Raw genomic sequence first — 16,092 nt, 5'->3', positions numbered from 1 at the left:
TTTTAATTTAAAAAATAAAAAATATATTTTATAAAAAATAGGTGTTTGGTAATGAAAAGTACCTGTAAGGTTTTTTTCTTGTAGAAACTTTTTAGCTTTTCGTGTAAAATTACTAAACACTTATATATATATATATATATATATATATATATATATATATATATATATATATATATATATATATATATATATATATATATATATATATATATATATATATATATTGCTCTAAAAGTCATAAAAGGCAGAAAGATATCTAGAATTTTCTAACAGGTTATAGATTTTTTATCAGTCTACAATATCTAAATTATATATAAAAATGATAGTTTAGAGTAGGTCTTGATTCCATCTATTTACATTTATACTGAAAATGCCCTCCCATTTTTCCTATATATAATTTATTCCCTCCTATTAATTTTGATTTAAAAATATGAAAAGATTTTGGATTGCTTTTACAATCCAACTGTAAAAAAGATGAAAAAAATTCTTCAAAATCAATTTGTAGTCATGCATAACTACTTTTCAAAACCTATTTGGGAAAAAAACAATCTAATGAGGGCATAGAAAGATTTTTTATTTGATTTTAAAAAATGATTTGATAAAAATAAGAAAACATTTCTGTTAAATCAAATATAGTTTGCTAATAATTACTTTTTAAAATAAATTATTATTTTATATTAAATAATATTTTATATCTACACATACTGGAGAGAAGGAAAGAAGCAGATATGCTACCAAATATACGAAGTTCATCTACAAATATTTAATTGCTAATTGTGACTTTTGGCATTTCCAAGTTGGTGTTTTTGGAAGGCTTCTAAGAACTTGATGTGTGTGAGATTAATCTAATGCTTCATTATCGTATCTAATGCAATGCAAACAAATATTCACTATTACGGTTTCAGGTCTGTATACTAATTTTTCAACCCCTTTTCTACGTATAACAAGTTTCTATTTAGCGTACACCAGTATTATCTCAAACTCCAGCCTTTTCTACCTAACCTAACGAGGTGGTACTAAAGCCATCCCCAACATGATTATATGTTAATCGGGCCAAACACTAGTCTTTGAATCAAATGCAAGGATCAAATAATCTTAACTAATATGTATAATCGTAACATATTATCAATTTGAATAATAGTCAAGATTGATATTTTTTTTTAATACCCGGCTATGCCCTAGTCCAAGCCCAACTGATGTTAAAGTTTAATTCACTCTTATCTCAAGCCGGGCTTGAGCTGCTTGGATTAATTGGCAATTTGGCACTCGTAACCAGGGATAATTAGCCAAGAGCATACAAGGAGTATTTTATTTACGCAAACGGATTTGAATTTGTAAAAGAAGGAGGTCATTTTTGTAACTTAAGCCCAAAACCCTAGAAGCGTTTAGCTGCGGCTATATAAAACGGAAAGGCCGCCGCTTCTGCGCTTCATCGGAGCTTGAGCTTTTCCAAGATGTCGAAGCGAGGTACCTCTCCTCTTCCCCTGCCCCCTGTGGATTTTAGGGTTTCTTAGATCTCTCTATCTCGCTCTCTTCCTTGTTCTCCTTTCTAGGGCTGGCACGCTGTGATCCATCTATCCTCTAGGGTTTTCTTTCGTATTTCTCCTTCAAATCGTCAAAGAAAACAATGAGCCGTACTCTGTGGAACCTTTCTAGGTTTTTTTTCCCATTCCGGGGATCGACTTGTTCATCTGATTATTTCCGGGGGAGTTAGGGGTTTGAATGGGATCTTGTTGATCTCAGGGCGTGGAGGAACCTCTTTAAGCGCCCCCCCCCCCGCCCCGGGAGATCGACTTGTTAATCCGGATGATTTCCGGCGACTCTAGGGGTTTCTGAGATGTTTGAATGGGATCTTTTTGTTCTCTTGTTGTAGGGCGTGGAGGGTCGGCGGGGAACAAGTTCCGGATGTCGCTGGGTCTGCCGGTGGCGGCGACAGTGAACTGCGCGGACAACACGGGGGCGAAGAACCTCTACATTATCTCGGTGAAGGGGATCAAGGGGCGTCTCAACCGGCTTCCCTCGGCCTGCGTCGGGGACATGGTGATGGCCACCGTCAAGAAGGGGAAGCCGGATCTCAGGAAGAAGGTCATGCCGGCCGTTATCGTAAGGCAGCGCAAGCCATGGCGCCGAAAGGACGGCGTCTATATGTATTTCGAAGGTACCTCTGTTTAGTTTAAATTTGGTTCATTCTCTTGTGAATGAAATTTGATAAATCTCTTTTTTTCAGTGGTCTTTGTGCTATTGTCACTCCTTCATATTGTGTCTTTCGTTGTTAATGATTTTTTTTAATGAAGTTGAATTGAAATTTGATACATCTCTTTTTCCAGTGGTCTTTGTGCTATTTTCACTCCTTGATATTGTGTCTTTTCGTTTTTATCCTGTATAAGAATGATTTTTTAATGAAGTTGAATTGCTCTTAGGGACTTTTTATTAGATCGTAGAGGCAAGAGTAGCACCTCCACACAGTCAACCAAATACACGTACAGACATACAAACATTAGTATAATCATTGGGCATTGCTAGTCCAACTCTAACCCGAAATTATTGTAAAAAGTTGCACATTTGGCATGCCTCTATCCTATTGCTCCCTTTATGCCAGGACCAATCATTTTGTCAGATTGGGGAGCAATAGGAAAGTCACGCATCACCCTACAGCTTCCTTACGTGAAATTTCTGGGTTGCTGAAGCACTTTTTGGAAATTAGTTGAAGGGCTTTTGACCACCCAATGGTACCTTATTCTGAAAAAAGTAACTTGTATATTATTTTTGAGAAAGAGGAGAAAGTTTTAATACTCAGAGAGGTGTCTGTTGTTTTAATCTATCTGGCATTCCGAATGGAAGACATCAAGCACTTGTAATGGAGTGCATTTTAAGAAGATAGTTCAAAAGTGTGTAAATAATCAGCGTATGGGATCAATGCAAGCAGGATTTTTCATTGCCAGTGTCAAAAAGTGTTTCCATTGCCAAAAAGTGTTGCAATAAGTCCGTTTATCAAGAGTACTGCCTGTCAAGAATTTGTAAAAATTTAGCATCTGAGTTGCACAACTTTGTTGCACCTATTACTTGTGAACTTCAAGTGACATATAAATGGGAAGTTTTATTGTATAAACTTGCAGAAGTATGATAACATTATAGTAATGATTTGAGGATGTTGCCAATTGCTTGAGAAGTATTATACAAGCATTAGGCAGGTTTTAGATATTGGGTTTAAATATTAATTTAACATTATAGCTGCCAATATATGTGGTCATAGCAATGAAATCTTGAGACTGCAAATTTAAAAGATTACTATTATCCGATACCCCATGTTAACAAGTTTATGTTTATTAGAAAAATTCAGCTGTCTTATTATCTGTACTTTCTCGCTTTTCTCTTTCCGTCTTCATGCCCTAAATACCTAGGCCTGGATGGTTAACCATACTGCTGCTTCAAAGAACTCTAAACATTTTTACCCGACCTGATTCCTAGATGTATACAAACTTCCTCCTATATTAATTTTCACCATATGCTGTCTCTGGTCTGCTGCTGCAGATGTTGCCCTCATCTGTTGCTGTCATGATTGGATCTGCTTTTTCTTATATAAATGAATATAATATAATGATTATCATAGGATTAACAGGGTAAATGGAGACACTCATGCTTATGCTCTTAAAATGTTTTCTCCGAGCTTGGGCATAAGCTTGTCATGTTAATGACAAGTTTGAAGACATTGAAAAAATTTTATTCCCTTGTTATAATGATAGATGGTTTTGTTTATGATCACATATTTTGCTCTTCTCTGTTGTTGAAGTACATGAATTTGTGGTGTTTTATATGAGAGTATGTTTTATATATATTTGCAATGACCATCTATGGTCATGTATCTAGATTTTTTCATATTTCTTGACTCGCCCATCCCTTGATAAGCTTATGTTTTAGGAGGTGTTCCTTTATGAAATGTTGGTGAAACGCAGGTTCTAGGTCTATGCAATATTGAACTATTATAGCATATTTTTAAGATAGTTTGCTGGAGGAGTAAGTAGATTCATGAATGTTCTATCTTTTGAGTGAATGATATTCATGAGCTGGAGTAAACATATTCCACGTGCCAATGCTGCCTAATTTCTTGCTTTTTTTTCCTCTCTCCCCCTCATCAGAGGTAGTGGTACTAACGGTCCAGCTACATGAAAAATGATATCTTTATTTTCAGTATTATTAAAATTTTAGTTTCTTTCTTTCTTTCCTTTTTAACATAGTACAATCTCTAGTCTACATCATGTAATATGGTAATGCTTGCAATTCCCACTTCATGTGCTCTTTTTGTTCTCTTAAAGTTCTTTTCATGTTGCTTCTTTATTGACTGAGTGACCTATATTGGCCATTCACAATAAAAGGCATATATTTAAAAAAAATTGGCCAGTATTAAACACTGTGATGCTTTACTATAGCATCATGTTACCTGTCTCCTGGTAAATAATGTTTTCAATATGCTTCGTTTTTAATTATATCAATTAGAGTATTCTAAAGTTGTTTTTCTCCTTGTATCTTATATCAACCTGGTCTTATTTTGGTTTTGCTAGATATGGTGTCTGTGGTGGTCAGCTGTTTGTCTTTGTATGGGCTTTCATGATATTCTGATTTGTTGAAAAGAACAAATATCCCCCCCCCCCTAAATATATATATATATATATATATATATATATATATATATATATATATATATATATATATATATATATATATATATATAATGTGTTACTCACAAGTGCCAAGCATTAATTCAGCAATTTTTTTGCTACGATTAATTCAGCTTTTTTTTGGATTTCATGGTCTGTGACCGAATTCAGTGGCTAACAGTGTAAATGCATTTTGTCTGTGGAATCATCTTTCTGTTGTCATGGGTTCATCATTTTGTCTTGCTGAAATTTTGCTACCATGAACAGGCAAAAGAGAAGCTGCCTTGTGACGTTTTAATAAAAACTTGTATTTTCAGCTACTTTTTCTTTTGTGAAACTTCTGTGTTTCTAATGCTATTATTTCTTTATGATCTGTGCAGATAATGCTGGGGTTATCGTGAATCCAAAGGGAGAAATGAAAGGTATGGTAGATGCTATTTGGCAAATTCAAGCACATTATGATAAAAAGTAGCAGTCTACAACATTTTTCCACCTGAATTTGCATTATAGAATTGATAATTGGATGTCAGATCTCTTGAACTAATGTATTACTCTCCTGACAAAGTTTTATATAATATCCTGGACAAGAATTTTTGGAATCCTGATTCCATTTTCAAGTTAAGTTGAGCAATCCATGATTGCTGTGGGGATTCTTACCCATAAAAGATTGTATTTACTGTGACCGTAAAATGGATGTGTAGTGTGTCAGGTTGAAATGCGACTCATCCGTCAAGTTTCACAAACAAGGTAGGGAGCTGATCAGGCTGTGTTGTGGTTGCAGGCTCTGCCATTACTGGACCCATTGGAAAAGAGTGTGCTGATCTGTGGCCAAGGATTGCTAGTGCAGCCAATGCTATTGTGTAATGGCTAGGTGTACTTCAAATCAACCGCGGAGATTTTGGTCTGGAACTTGTTTGTAGTTGGAAGAAAAGTAGGTCCCTTTTTCAGTGTTATAGACTTGAGTTGGCCATTGGTTCGTTTGTGTTTTCAAAGAGTTTCTTTTTGCTTTCGAGCACATTCTGCTGTTGATGGAGATCCAAATTACCTTTATTTTAGTTTTCGTTCGTGTTTTGGAAGAGTTTCCTTTTGCTTTCGAGAACATTCTTCTGTTGATGGAGATCAAATTACCTTTATTTTAGTTTTCATTTGTGTTTTGTAAGAGTTTCTTTTTGCTATCGTGCACATTCTGCTGTTGATGGAGATCAAAATTGCTCTTATTTTATTTTTACGAATCTCTGATACAACAATCTTGCTGATGTTATCTGTGCTAGTAGCTGTAAGCTATATTTTGATTCGCGAGCGACCTGCGGTGGTAATTGGCTTCTATCAATTGTGCTATTTTGACATGGAATTGTGCTATTCCTGTCATCGTATAGGCTTCAATTATGATTAAAAGTAACCGCTTTTTTTGGCTCTTGAATGGATGGTGAGCCTGAGAAAAACGTTCCTGTGGCGGTTGCTCGTATGCACAAGACCCTGTTACAACCATGACCATGTGAAAATGCTGAACAAAATAACCTTGGTAGTAGACAGACAACGTTCCTATTCTTCCACTCTTACTTAATTATCCAATTTTTAGATTCATGGAAGCTTGTAGACAGACAAAGTGGATGTAGACTGAGATATTGGCCAATATTACTAGAGCCGTAAAATTTAAATGTGAAGAAATTTATAAAAGTCTAGTTTAACTATTATTCTAAAGCATCTTTTAATATTGGTTTCTAAAATTGGACGTTAGCTCCGGTGGTTGCATTCCTTTGCTTAGGTTTTGGATTTGAGTCTTAAATGGTGCATCCTCAAGATTGGGACCTAGGAATTTATCATGTGGGTGATGTTAATTGCGATAAAAATGCCAAGATGTATTCAATTTTTATATGCTTCCTTTATGAAAAAAAAAGCCTTATTCATAATCGCATATGTTGCTAATTTTGCTTGTTGTCGTTCTGAGCTAGAGGCTCGATTAGAACTTGTCCAAGTAGCCCTGCCCCTCCATTTAGCAGCTAGAATTTTAATTTGGATAACTCTAGTGGAGCTAGCTTTTCCTTCCTTGCTCTCAAAAACTCGAGGCAAAGATCCCAAAACTCAATGCAAAGGCTATTAATATATATATATATATATATTGAAAAAATAAAACCTATTAAATTTTTAACCAGTGCATACTTTCTCCACAAAATTGACATCACCCATAAAGAAGAATTATTTTTCTAATAATCATTATGCATGGTAGCTCAGATAAAAATAGATGGGTTGTCCAACAAATAAGCAAAATTTATCGCGGACCCTTTTTCCCTTGTGGTTGGTCAAAACTGTTCCGGAAGGACATTTTATCTCAGGTAGACCCCCACCTCGAGAGATCCAAAAGAAGAAGGGGAAACCCCGCCCCTTTTCTGCCGGAATTCTCCCCATTTCTTCTGTTTTCCCCCCATCCACCGTGGATTTCTTACCGCCCTCGCTCGATCGCGCGAAGCCCCAACCTTAGGACAGAAGAAAATGGTACTTCTCCTCTCTTTGCTCTCAGCGATATCGGGAATGAATAAATCTATTTTCTTGTTCGTTTTGTTCAATTGATTAGAACCAATGTTTGATATCGGAGCATGTAATATTAAATGTTTTCTTGTAATTCAGTAATTTGGGGCTACACTATGTGTTTGCCGTACATCTAGATGTGAATGATGAAATCGCTAGGTTTTAAGAACAATAGAATTGACTGATTGATGATTCTTGTCAAGCTTCTTTTTTTCTTGATTGCCACAATTTCGTGGGAAATCTATTGATAGGGATCTCTTTCGTTTCTATCGTGGTGGTTGAATCGGCTTTCGTGAATTTTTTGTAGGATAATATTTTGTACTGCCATGTCTTGCAAAGGCAATGCTGTTTGCCTTCTTGCTCCAACTCTTAGACTTTGGGTGCTGTTCATAATGACTTTTATTCCTTATATGTGGGCAATAGAGGCTTAATGATTCAAAATGGCAATCAAAATATTACCTTGATTTACGAGAATCTTTAGAGGGTAAGCCAGAATAAACATCATCACATCCAAAAGGGGAATGGTTCTATGTGATGTGACATTTATTTACATGAGACCGGATAATGAATTAGTTGAGGGTGCTAATACCTGTGGAAGCTTTAAAAGAATGTAGCTGGACTGGATATCATCTTTACCGGAGTATAGTTTTTTCAGATATTTGAATGAATTTGGCAAGTTGTGGTTGGACCTCAAGGGTGAAAAGTGATTTAGAACTCAGTATATTTTATTCATCCTTTTATGGTTTGATGAGATCAAGGAATTTTTGTCGGTAATTGTGTTTTATGCAATTCATGAAGGCTACGTTTGCAACACTGTGAAGATGCACACACCAATTACATGTACATATCTATGTATGTTTGTCGTATACACAATATACCCGTGAGTTAAATAATATCTTGTGAACCTTCATATTGAAGGCTTGAGTGGACATGTCAGGTGTAGCAGAATTACCTTTTTGACATGCTTTTTCAAGCAGGGCTTGATATGGATTTATATAAGTATCCGATGCTCAACAATGTAATATAAATAAATTGTTGGATCTTATTTCCTTGGCTGGTAGAAACTAATATATACTAAGAAATCAATTGACGTGAAATTAATATTTTGCAATTATATGCTAATATCATTTTGACTATACTACAGTATATGTTTTTAAAATAAATAGATATTAAATTCAATGCTTAAAACCACAGTCTCTTGTGTTTACTATATTGGCTGACGTAATGACATCTAGATTGCAATACATAGGCAAAACTATTCGGATATCTTGATACTTTAAAAATTTTCTTCAACTTTGACTAAGATAAAGTATTTTCTTGGTTTATGTTGGTATAAGCTGCTTATTGAGAAGCTGGGATATTAGATTTACAAACCTTGCTTTCTGGTGAAGGATAAATTCTTGAGCTATTGATATATTGTTACATGAGAAATGTGTGAAACAGTAGGGGCTTGTTTCCAAAGCTCCATTGGAAGTTCAAGGCATACAATTAGTGCTTGAATTGCCAAGGATATGAAGGGATGTTATTTCTGCTTGAAGTTCAAGGCATTCCATTCTATTTTTTTCTAAGATGACACATTTACTCCATGTAACAAGCTATTGATGAGCATTATTGTAAATGAGTAGTTAATTGTCATGATCTTCCTACTTCCTTTGATTCAAAGAGTATAGTAAATGCCTTATTTGTAGCCTGACATAGTCTTATACTATGATGACTGGCAGGAAAAAGACCTAAACAATGGATGTGGTATTCCCCAAGTCGAGTTCACTGTCAACACTTTGGTTCACCTCCAATTTGAAGGAGTTTGTTTGAGATGTTGATTCCTCCTTTGAATCCTCATCCTTCATGCCTATAATATTGCCATCTCTTTGGCTCAACCTTTCATTCTGAGGGAGGAAGACAGGCATGCAGTTAAGTGGAATATTGATCAGAGGTCACATCTTGTAAATCATAAGATGGATTTAAAGCAAAGAGTGGGAGTGGTTGGGCAGTTTTAGGAGAAATAAGTGAAGTGGTCGGGCAGATTAGGAGATTTAGGTCTTAATCTTGTGACTGTTGTCAGAAAATGGCTTTGTGATATGATCTGAGTGGGCCAGCATTTGTTTGGTGGTTAAGCCAAAGCATGGAAGAAAATGGGTGCGGGTGTTTTAGGAGGTGTGGATAGAGATGCTTATCTACGTAGATGCTTTAAGATGTGGTTGAAGGAAGCAGGCTTTTCTCCTCTTTTTTTAAGTTTACAAGGTGTTTTAAGTTTACTTAGCTAAAAACTTTTCTTATCTAGTGTAACGTGGCCTATATATTGCAATGGCAATGTGGTTAATTTTTTGAAAAGCACTTATCTGAAAGCAAAGACCACAATTTGTTGATGTGGAATTGATGATTCTTGCTGTATGCTTGTGTCGATTTGTGCTAGGATAATTGCCCGCATTTGGTATGGCATGAGTAGTTTTCACGAGGTTGCCAATATTATATTATTTACTATTTTGGAAGTCAATAGAAGAGCATTTCTGGATTCTAGCTAGGGGCTATTTTCCATGCACATGCACACACGCATGCACAATTATCTTTGCAGGCATTTGTCATTGATGACATTGATGACAGACCACAGAATGATATTATGGAGCATTTCAAGTACGATGAGGTGGTAACTTGACACTTCAGACACAAATGTTATGGAAGGAGAAATAATTAAGGCTTTGGCTTTCTGAAATTCTTGGAGGAGAGTCATATGGTTCATCGGCTTTAGATGGTAATGGAACTAAGATATGGAGATGTAGAGAAGTACAACTTATAGACTGGTTATCAAAACCATACTGTATAGGGTGATGACATCATACTGCATACAGTGTTGATGTCCTAAGAATCTTTGGTTGCTTACACTAGTAGCTGCGGTTCACTTTTTTATTTTGCTTAAGTAATTACATTCTAGTTTACCCTTTATGATCATGCTGAATAAATTACAAAACCATGACTACAAACTATGAGCAAAAGGTGCTGTGCATGCAAGACATAATGATGATTTAGTGAAATGTTAATCTTTCTCTAAATTCTAACCATAAATAACAAGTTTGGTCCCATCTATCTGGGGCCTTGTCTAACAGGCTTCATCAGTTTTTATGAAACTGGGGCTAGTGTTTCTTTTACATTACCTGCCTCAGCATCATCTTTGGTTGCTAACTCTTCTTTTCCAACCATGCAAGTTGAGCCAGACGCCTCCTCTAGGCTTATCCACTGTGTTTGTCCCAACTTTTATCATCTATTGCTGCAACTCTAGGTTTCATATGATGTGTTTGTTTGCTTATTTAAATCTGTTTCCTACATAATTGGAAGTTACTGTTCAAATGCTTTCACACTGTATATTGAAGTCTTCTTTGGTTACCCTCTCTTCTTTTTGACCTTATGACCAAGACTAGGGTGGCAACGGGTTTGGTCAGGTTGGATATGGTTTGGGTAGGATACTTATTTATCTCAAGCCTGACCTCTTTATTTAAATAGGTAAGCCAACCCGACCCGTAGAACCTGTTTAATAAACAGGCCAGATCAGGTTAAACACATTGGACATATTTTAGTCGGATCTTAAATTCTTTAAATGGATTGAATATGTCTTAAGGGGTTTGGGTTGTAACCATGTCAACTTGACCAAACTATTAAATAGGTCGAATGGGTAAGATGGGTTAGAACTCTTAACCTGAAACCACCAATCCATTTAATAAATGGGTTAATCGTGTCTACCTGTTTACGACTTGAACTTGTTTATGCCAAACCTACTTATAGATTTGCATCTTTATTTCATTTACATTGTTCATTTTAAGACATCCTTCTTTATCTTCAATATTTTTGACAAAGATGTGATAATCTTCCGGTGCGAAGTGAAAAGGCTCACCATAGTTTTCCTTAGTGGAATTGCACCATTATGTGCACTTAACTTTACAAACTATCTTGTGTGCTGCCAATCTCTTGGACTTCTTCTTGGCCAATCCACTGCATGATCTAGGCAAAGGTTCTTACTGCTGAGTTTTGGTTATGGACCCTTTTTACGTCCTACATGCATACCTAAGCATAAAACCTGTTTAGATGTGCTGATAAGTGCACAAGCATGGTGGAATGCTGGATCAGCTACAAAGTCAATTGTGTCATTAGCCATCAGATTAAGATTACCGGTCATTAGCAAAAGGATCCAGAGTATTTCATTTTCCAATTCATGCACTGATTTCAACTACGCTTCATGTTGCAAAGCAATTCTATTTATTGTTGATGCTCAGTAAACACTGACAACAGAGTCGGCATCATAATTGACAGGTGTATCACTCTAGTTTTGTTGACGAAGAGGGTATCACCAAAGCTTGCGGGTGCCCTCTTCTTCCATTAAAAAGCCACATCAAGGGTCCTGCCCCACACTCAGATGCAGGTTTCCCTCAAGTGCTTATTTCTTTACATGGTATCCTGTTTCCTTTACCCAATAATTATTCCTTATGTTGTTACTGATTGGCATGCACATGATCACAGACAAGATTGATATCGTAGACGAAGCAATTACTTTCTTTCGAGCCAACGTTTTCTTCAGGAACTTCGACATTAAAAGCCCAGCTGACAAGCTCCTTATATACCTGACACTTTACATCAATGTGGCCTTGAAGCGGCTGGAGGGTTGCAGAACGCTGGCTGTAGGGACAAAGGCAATCATTAATTTGGGCCTTGAAAAGGTCCCTGTGCCTGGAGAGCCAGGTTTTCCTTTTCCTGGCCTATTTGCCCTTCCTCAATCTCAGCAAGAAGCAGGTATGTTTTCAAGTATTTTGGCATCTTATTGTGAAAGTTTATACTTTATCTTCTGATGCAAGTTCCAAGCACCTGACTTTGGTTTTATATTTTAAGTTTTCGCAAGAATTACCTTGAATTTGAAGGATTTCTTGATTATCTGGGTACATATAAAGTAATATGAAAGTTATCTTTATTGTGGAATTGCAGAGCTTTTCAGGAACTATCTGAAGCAAATAAGAGAGGAGACAAGTGGAAGACTACTAAGCTGTGCTTATAGACCTAATGGCACTCCTAATAAGTGGTGGTTGGCTTTTGCTAAGAGGAAGTTCATGAACATAATTGTGCCATAGGATTTGTTTGTCATGGAGAGGCCAGGTTGCCAAGTTAGCTTGCGATCGCTCTAGAAGCATCGTCTACGTACTATAGTTCAAGAATTCACTACATTTTTGATGTATAATATAGCTTAGCATAATTGCAATGGTCTAGTAAATTTGGGACTATGTTGGGGAATACTTGAAATAAGATGATATGCGCCAATATACACTTAATATCATATCTTGATTGAACCGATGATGAGGTTTCTGTTCATTTTTCTTTGACATCCGTGGGAATAATGCTTTTGTTTCCAATCTTTTCTTGTTCTTGTTATTTAGTTTTAGAGTGGGTGAATAAGATCAAGAGAAATATGAATTGCATCTATTCTATTGTATAAGCAGGGCACTCTTCACAAGGCTATCTTCTATCACTTGCATGCCATTTTAGATGCTGTATTTTTTGACAGAAAATTAGATCACAACTATCTATCTTGCTTTCTTTTCGCATGCATTAGCATGCGCTTAGTGATAATACTCTCAGACAATCTTTGGTTCACAAATAGAAAAATGCGAAGAAGATGCTCTATCTCTCTGTATTCCTCTAGATTCAACTTCATCTTGTTTTCGTATGAATAAATCTGTAATTTTTTCGATTGGAATCTCCAAATAAATTGGAATAGATGCAAATGCCATTCGGTCAGATAACTTGGAATAAATGAATAACTACTAACTTTTTCACAGTTTAAGATGAATTAAAGCCATTCTAGAAGTTGAATAATTCCCTTCTATTTGGAATTGATTTAAATAAATCAACATGATTATTTATCATTATTAAAATAAAATTATGTTCGTTAGAGATGATTAAGAATTTCATGTTTGGTTAAATAAACCCATTATTCAGCGCTTATTGGGATTTATTCACCCGTGAGCTACCAAAAAATTCGCATCTTTGCTACCAAGGTAGTAGCCTGATGGTAAGGGGGCGATAATTCCACTTGAGTTGTTCGGGTTCGAAATGCGCAGGCATCGATTAAATTAGAAGACCGAATGCCCGGATGGTTCACTGGCGGATATGGTTTCCTTCCATCTGTACCAAGGTGGCGCTAGGATTACGTACCCATATGTGAGACAGTGAGCCCAGTGGGGTGAGCTCGCCGGGTGGGAAGGCACGTGAAAAAAAGTAAAATTGCATCATCTATCGTCCATCTAACACCTCCCGCTCCCCGCTAGCTCAAAAGGACCACAAAACTCAACCGCACCGACTGGACTCTCCGGGCCCACAGTCTCACACCATGCCCTAATGCGCCACGTGTACGAACGGCACCAGCCACCGGTGAGAACAAAGCAAAGGGACATTCTTTTCTTATACGACAAAAAGTACACACACCCAATTGTCCAAGCCCACCGACACACCCATCCGCCTTCTCGCGGGTCAGCGTTGGCGACGAGGTCGGCGTCCGGGAGCCTACAAAACGTGCACGAAGCGTCCGTGTTCTCTGACTTAATCAGTTCCAGCGGAACATCCCACCGCGGCAACCACCTCTACCTTTCCTCCTCCTCCCCTCTTTCTCTCTCTCCCTGCTTTCTTTGTTTCGCTTTCCTTTCTCTATTAAATTCCCCCTTCTTCGCCCGGATGATTAGACCCTGAAAGCCAAGAGGGGGGCGGAAAGCCGGAAACGCGTCTCCTCCTTCCCCCTCTTCTTCGACCTCAGAAATAAATAAAAAAACTCGCCTCTGCCCATTTCCCCCTCTCTTCTCCGCCCTCGAAAAAGATCTCAGAAACTCTAAATTTCCCACAAATTTCCTCCTTCCCCCATCCAATTCCAGCCTAAATCCGCAGTTTCCTTCGATTTCTCTAGATTCGACATCAGATCTCGCTCCTTCGCCCCCGATTTTAGGATCTCGATCCGTCTTCCTCAGGATCGAGGGCTTCTTCGATCCTGACGTCGGCTAGGTTTTCTTATGTGGCTTCGAGTTCCGAGGGATTCATTTAATGAAATAAATCCGCAGTTTCCCCCATCCCCCATCCAATTACAGCCTAAATCCGCAGTTTCCTTCGATTTCTCTAGATTCGACATTAGATCTCGCTCCTTCGCCCCCGATTTTAGGATCTCGATCCGTCTTCCTCAGGATCGAGGGCTTCTTCGATCCTGACGTCGGCTAGGTTTTCTTATGTGGCTTCGAGTTCCGAGGGATTCGAGGCTTTGATGTCGATTCCGGCGAAGACCGACGATGCCGTCGAGATCCGGGAGGTGTGGGCGGACAACCTCGAGGCTGAGATAACTGTGATTCGAGACATCGTTGACCAGTATCCCTTTGTGGCCATGGACACCGAGTTCCCCGGCGTCGCGATCACCCCCGTCCGCGCCTTCAAGGACATCGCTGATAAAAACTACCAGACCCTCCGCGCCAACGTCGACCTCCTCCACCTCATCCAGATCGGCTTCACCTTCTCCGACGCCGCCGGCAGATTCCCGCTCTCCCCCTCCGGCGGCGGCCGCCGATGCGTATGGCAGTTCAACTTCCGGGAGTTCGACGTGGACCACGACGTTGCCAACCCCGACTCCATCGACCTTCTCCGCCGTTCCGGCATTGACTTTAAGAAGAACCGGGAGTGCGGGGTTGACGCCCTCCGCTTCGCCGAGCTCCTCATGTCCTCCGGTGTCGTGCTTAATGACTCGGTCCAGTGGATCGCATTCCATGGCGCGTATGACTTTGCGTACCTCCTCAAGATCCTGACTTGCCGCAGGCTCCCGGAGACCTCAGAGGCGTTTTCTGATCTCGTCAGCACGTTCTTTCCTACAGTTTATGACATCAAGCACCTGATGAGATTCTGCAACAATCTCTATGGGGGGCTCAACAAGGTCGCCGAGCAGCTGGATGCTGAGCGAATTGGGTTCTGCCACCAGGCGGGCTCCGACAGCTTGCTCACAGTTCGTGTCTTTTGGAGGTTGAAGGAGAAGTACTTTGATGGGTCCATTGAGAGCTATGCTGGATTGTTGTATGGTCTTGAGACTTGAGAGAATATTTGGAAAAGGGGAAAATGTTATAAATAAGTTAATGAATTTCAGAAAAAAAAAGCTTCCTTTGGTGAATACATGTTGGTGTGATCTTTTCCTCATCTGTTTGCTTACATATATCTTTGGTTGGTAGAAGCAATGGCTTCTTTGCTGGTTCTGATTACCTTATCTTATAGCTTTTGTGCATGCTAGAGTTTTAGGATTGCATCTCATGGATTTATTCTTCATGAATTTGTGGTAAATCATCATGATGCTCCAGATTTTTGAGTTGGGGCAGGTATGCTTTAGGAGTCTTCTTGCTTGGTCTTTTTTCAAGTTCTGATCATTGCTCCATCGGTTTGGCAATCTGAATTATCTTTTGATTATTATTGTTCCATCCACTCTTCTGTTGTCGGGAGGTTGAAAGATGCTTCATCAAATAGAAACAACTCCTATTAAAGAACATTGTATCATTCAAGGTATGCATGTGTATAACTCTTAAATGTTTCAAGCTTTCCTTCTCATTTCTTGAGCTTTATATTTTACATTGCTATCTCTAATTTAATAAAACTCAAAACTATGTTGATTCTTCTTTTCATGTTAAATGAGATGCTCGACATGGTCATGCATTTACCATATTTTTCTTGGGCATCACAGCTTTAATCGATAGAGGGCATCCTTAGTCTATTTCTCCATGTGCTTGTGAGCAAAAAACTATTGTTTGCCATTATGTAATGCATGGTTTTACCAAGATTTTTTTTTTAAAAAAATTCTGGTACCAAATCCTGTATTGTAATTCCATTGGAATGTTACAGTATTGGTATCGATGTGATGTACCAA

The 16,092-nt window shown here is 38.1% G+C and overlaps 3 protein-coding genes and 1 non-coding gene across 5 annotated transcripts; all 4 read left to right on the top strand.

Moving 5' to 3' along the window:
* The first annotated feature begins 1,346 nt into the window (after positions 1-1,346).
* LOC103712223 (60S ribosomal protein L23) lies at positions 1,347-5,877 on the top strand. The gene is made up of 4 exons (XM_008798695.4): positions 1,347-1,467; positions 1,874-2,158; positions 5,036-5,077; positions 5,437-5,877. Exons 1-4 carry the CDS (start codon positions 1,455-1,457, stop codon positions 5,517-5,519), a joined length of 423 nt encoding a protein of 140 aa, XP_008796917.1. The 5' UTR covers positions 1,347-1,454; the 3' UTR covers positions 5,520-5,877.
* Positions 4,324-4,456, top strand: LOC113463181. Its single transcript, XR_003386938.2, has one exon. It is a non-coding gene; the product is annotated as a small nucleolar RNA snoR137 (small nucleolar RNA).
* Positions 5,878-6,968: 1,091 nt separating the features above from the next.
* Positions 6,969-12,527, top strand: LOC103712210 (actin-related protein 2/3 complex subunit 3). 2 transcript variants are annotated; one of them, XM_008798675.4, is made up of 4 exons: positions 6,969-7,148; positions 11,481-11,589; positions 11,688-11,957; positions 12,147-12,527. In XM_008798675.4, exons 1-4 carry the CDS (start codon positions 7,146-7,148, stop codon positions 12,287-12,289), a joined length of 525 nt encoding a protein of 174 aa, XP_008796897.2. In that variant the 5' UTR covers positions 6,969-7,145; the 3' UTR covers positions 12,290-12,527. The 2 variants fall into 2 exon arrangements, with proteins under 2 accessions (XP_008796897.2, XP_026662607.2); XM_026806806.2 differs by lacking the exon at positions 6,969-7,148 and adding an exon at positions 9,430-9,930.
* A 1,275-nt stretch (positions 12,528-13,802) lies between these two features.
* LOC103712200 (probable CCR4-associated factor 1 homolog 7) lies at positions 13,803-15,368 on the top strand. Its single transcript, XM_039116048.1, has 2 exons — positions 13,803-14,193; positions 14,404-15,368. Exon 2 carries the CDS (start codon positions 14,461-14,463, stop codon positions 15,271-15,273), a length of 813 nt encoding a protein of 270 aa, XP_038971976.1. The 5' UTR covers positions 13,803-14,193; positions 14,404-14,460; the 3' UTR covers positions 15,274-15,368.
* Positions 15,369-16,092: the final 724 nt, after the last annotated feature.

This window comes from Phoenix dactylifera, unplaced genomic scaffold (assembly GCF_009389715.1).
Source record: "Phoenix dactylifera cultivar Barhee BC4 unplaced genomic scaffold, palm_55x_up_171113_PBpolish2nd_filt_p 000046F, whole genome shotgun sequence".
Classification (NCBI taxonomy): domain Eukaryota; kingdom Viridiplantae; phylum Streptophyta; class Magnoliopsida; order Arecales; family Arecaceae; genus Phoenix; species Phoenix dactylifera.
The sequence above is the reverse complement of the archived record's forward strand: the minus strand, read 5'-3'. Positions and strand labels throughout refer to the sequence as shown.

Excerpts from the sequence above, each read along its gene's own strand:
- LOC103712200 (XM_039116048.1), top strand. The coding sequence starts at position 14,461 with ATGTCGATTCCGGCGAAGACCGACGATGCCGTCGAGATCCGGGAGGTG.
- LOC103712210 (XM_008798675.4), top strand. Across the intron at positions 11,590-11,687 it reads TGCCCCACACTCAGATGCAG|ACAAGATTGATATCGTAGAC; the intron begins GTTTCCCTCAAG and ends ACATGATCACAG. Across the intron at positions 11,958-12,146 it reads TCAATCTCAGCAAGAAGCAG|AGCTTTTCAGGAACTATCTG; the intron begins GTATGTTTTCAA and ends GTGGAATTGCAG.
- LOC103712223 (XM_008798695.4), top strand. Across the intron at positions 2,159-5,035 it reads CGTCTATATGTATTTCGAAG|ATAATGCTGGGGTTATCGTG; the intron begins GTACCTCTGTTT and ends TGATCTGTGCAG. Across the intron at positions 5,078-5,436 it reads TCCAAAGGGAGAAATGAAAG|GCTCTGCCATTACTGGACCC; the intron begins GTATGGTAGATG and ends TTGTGGTTGCAG.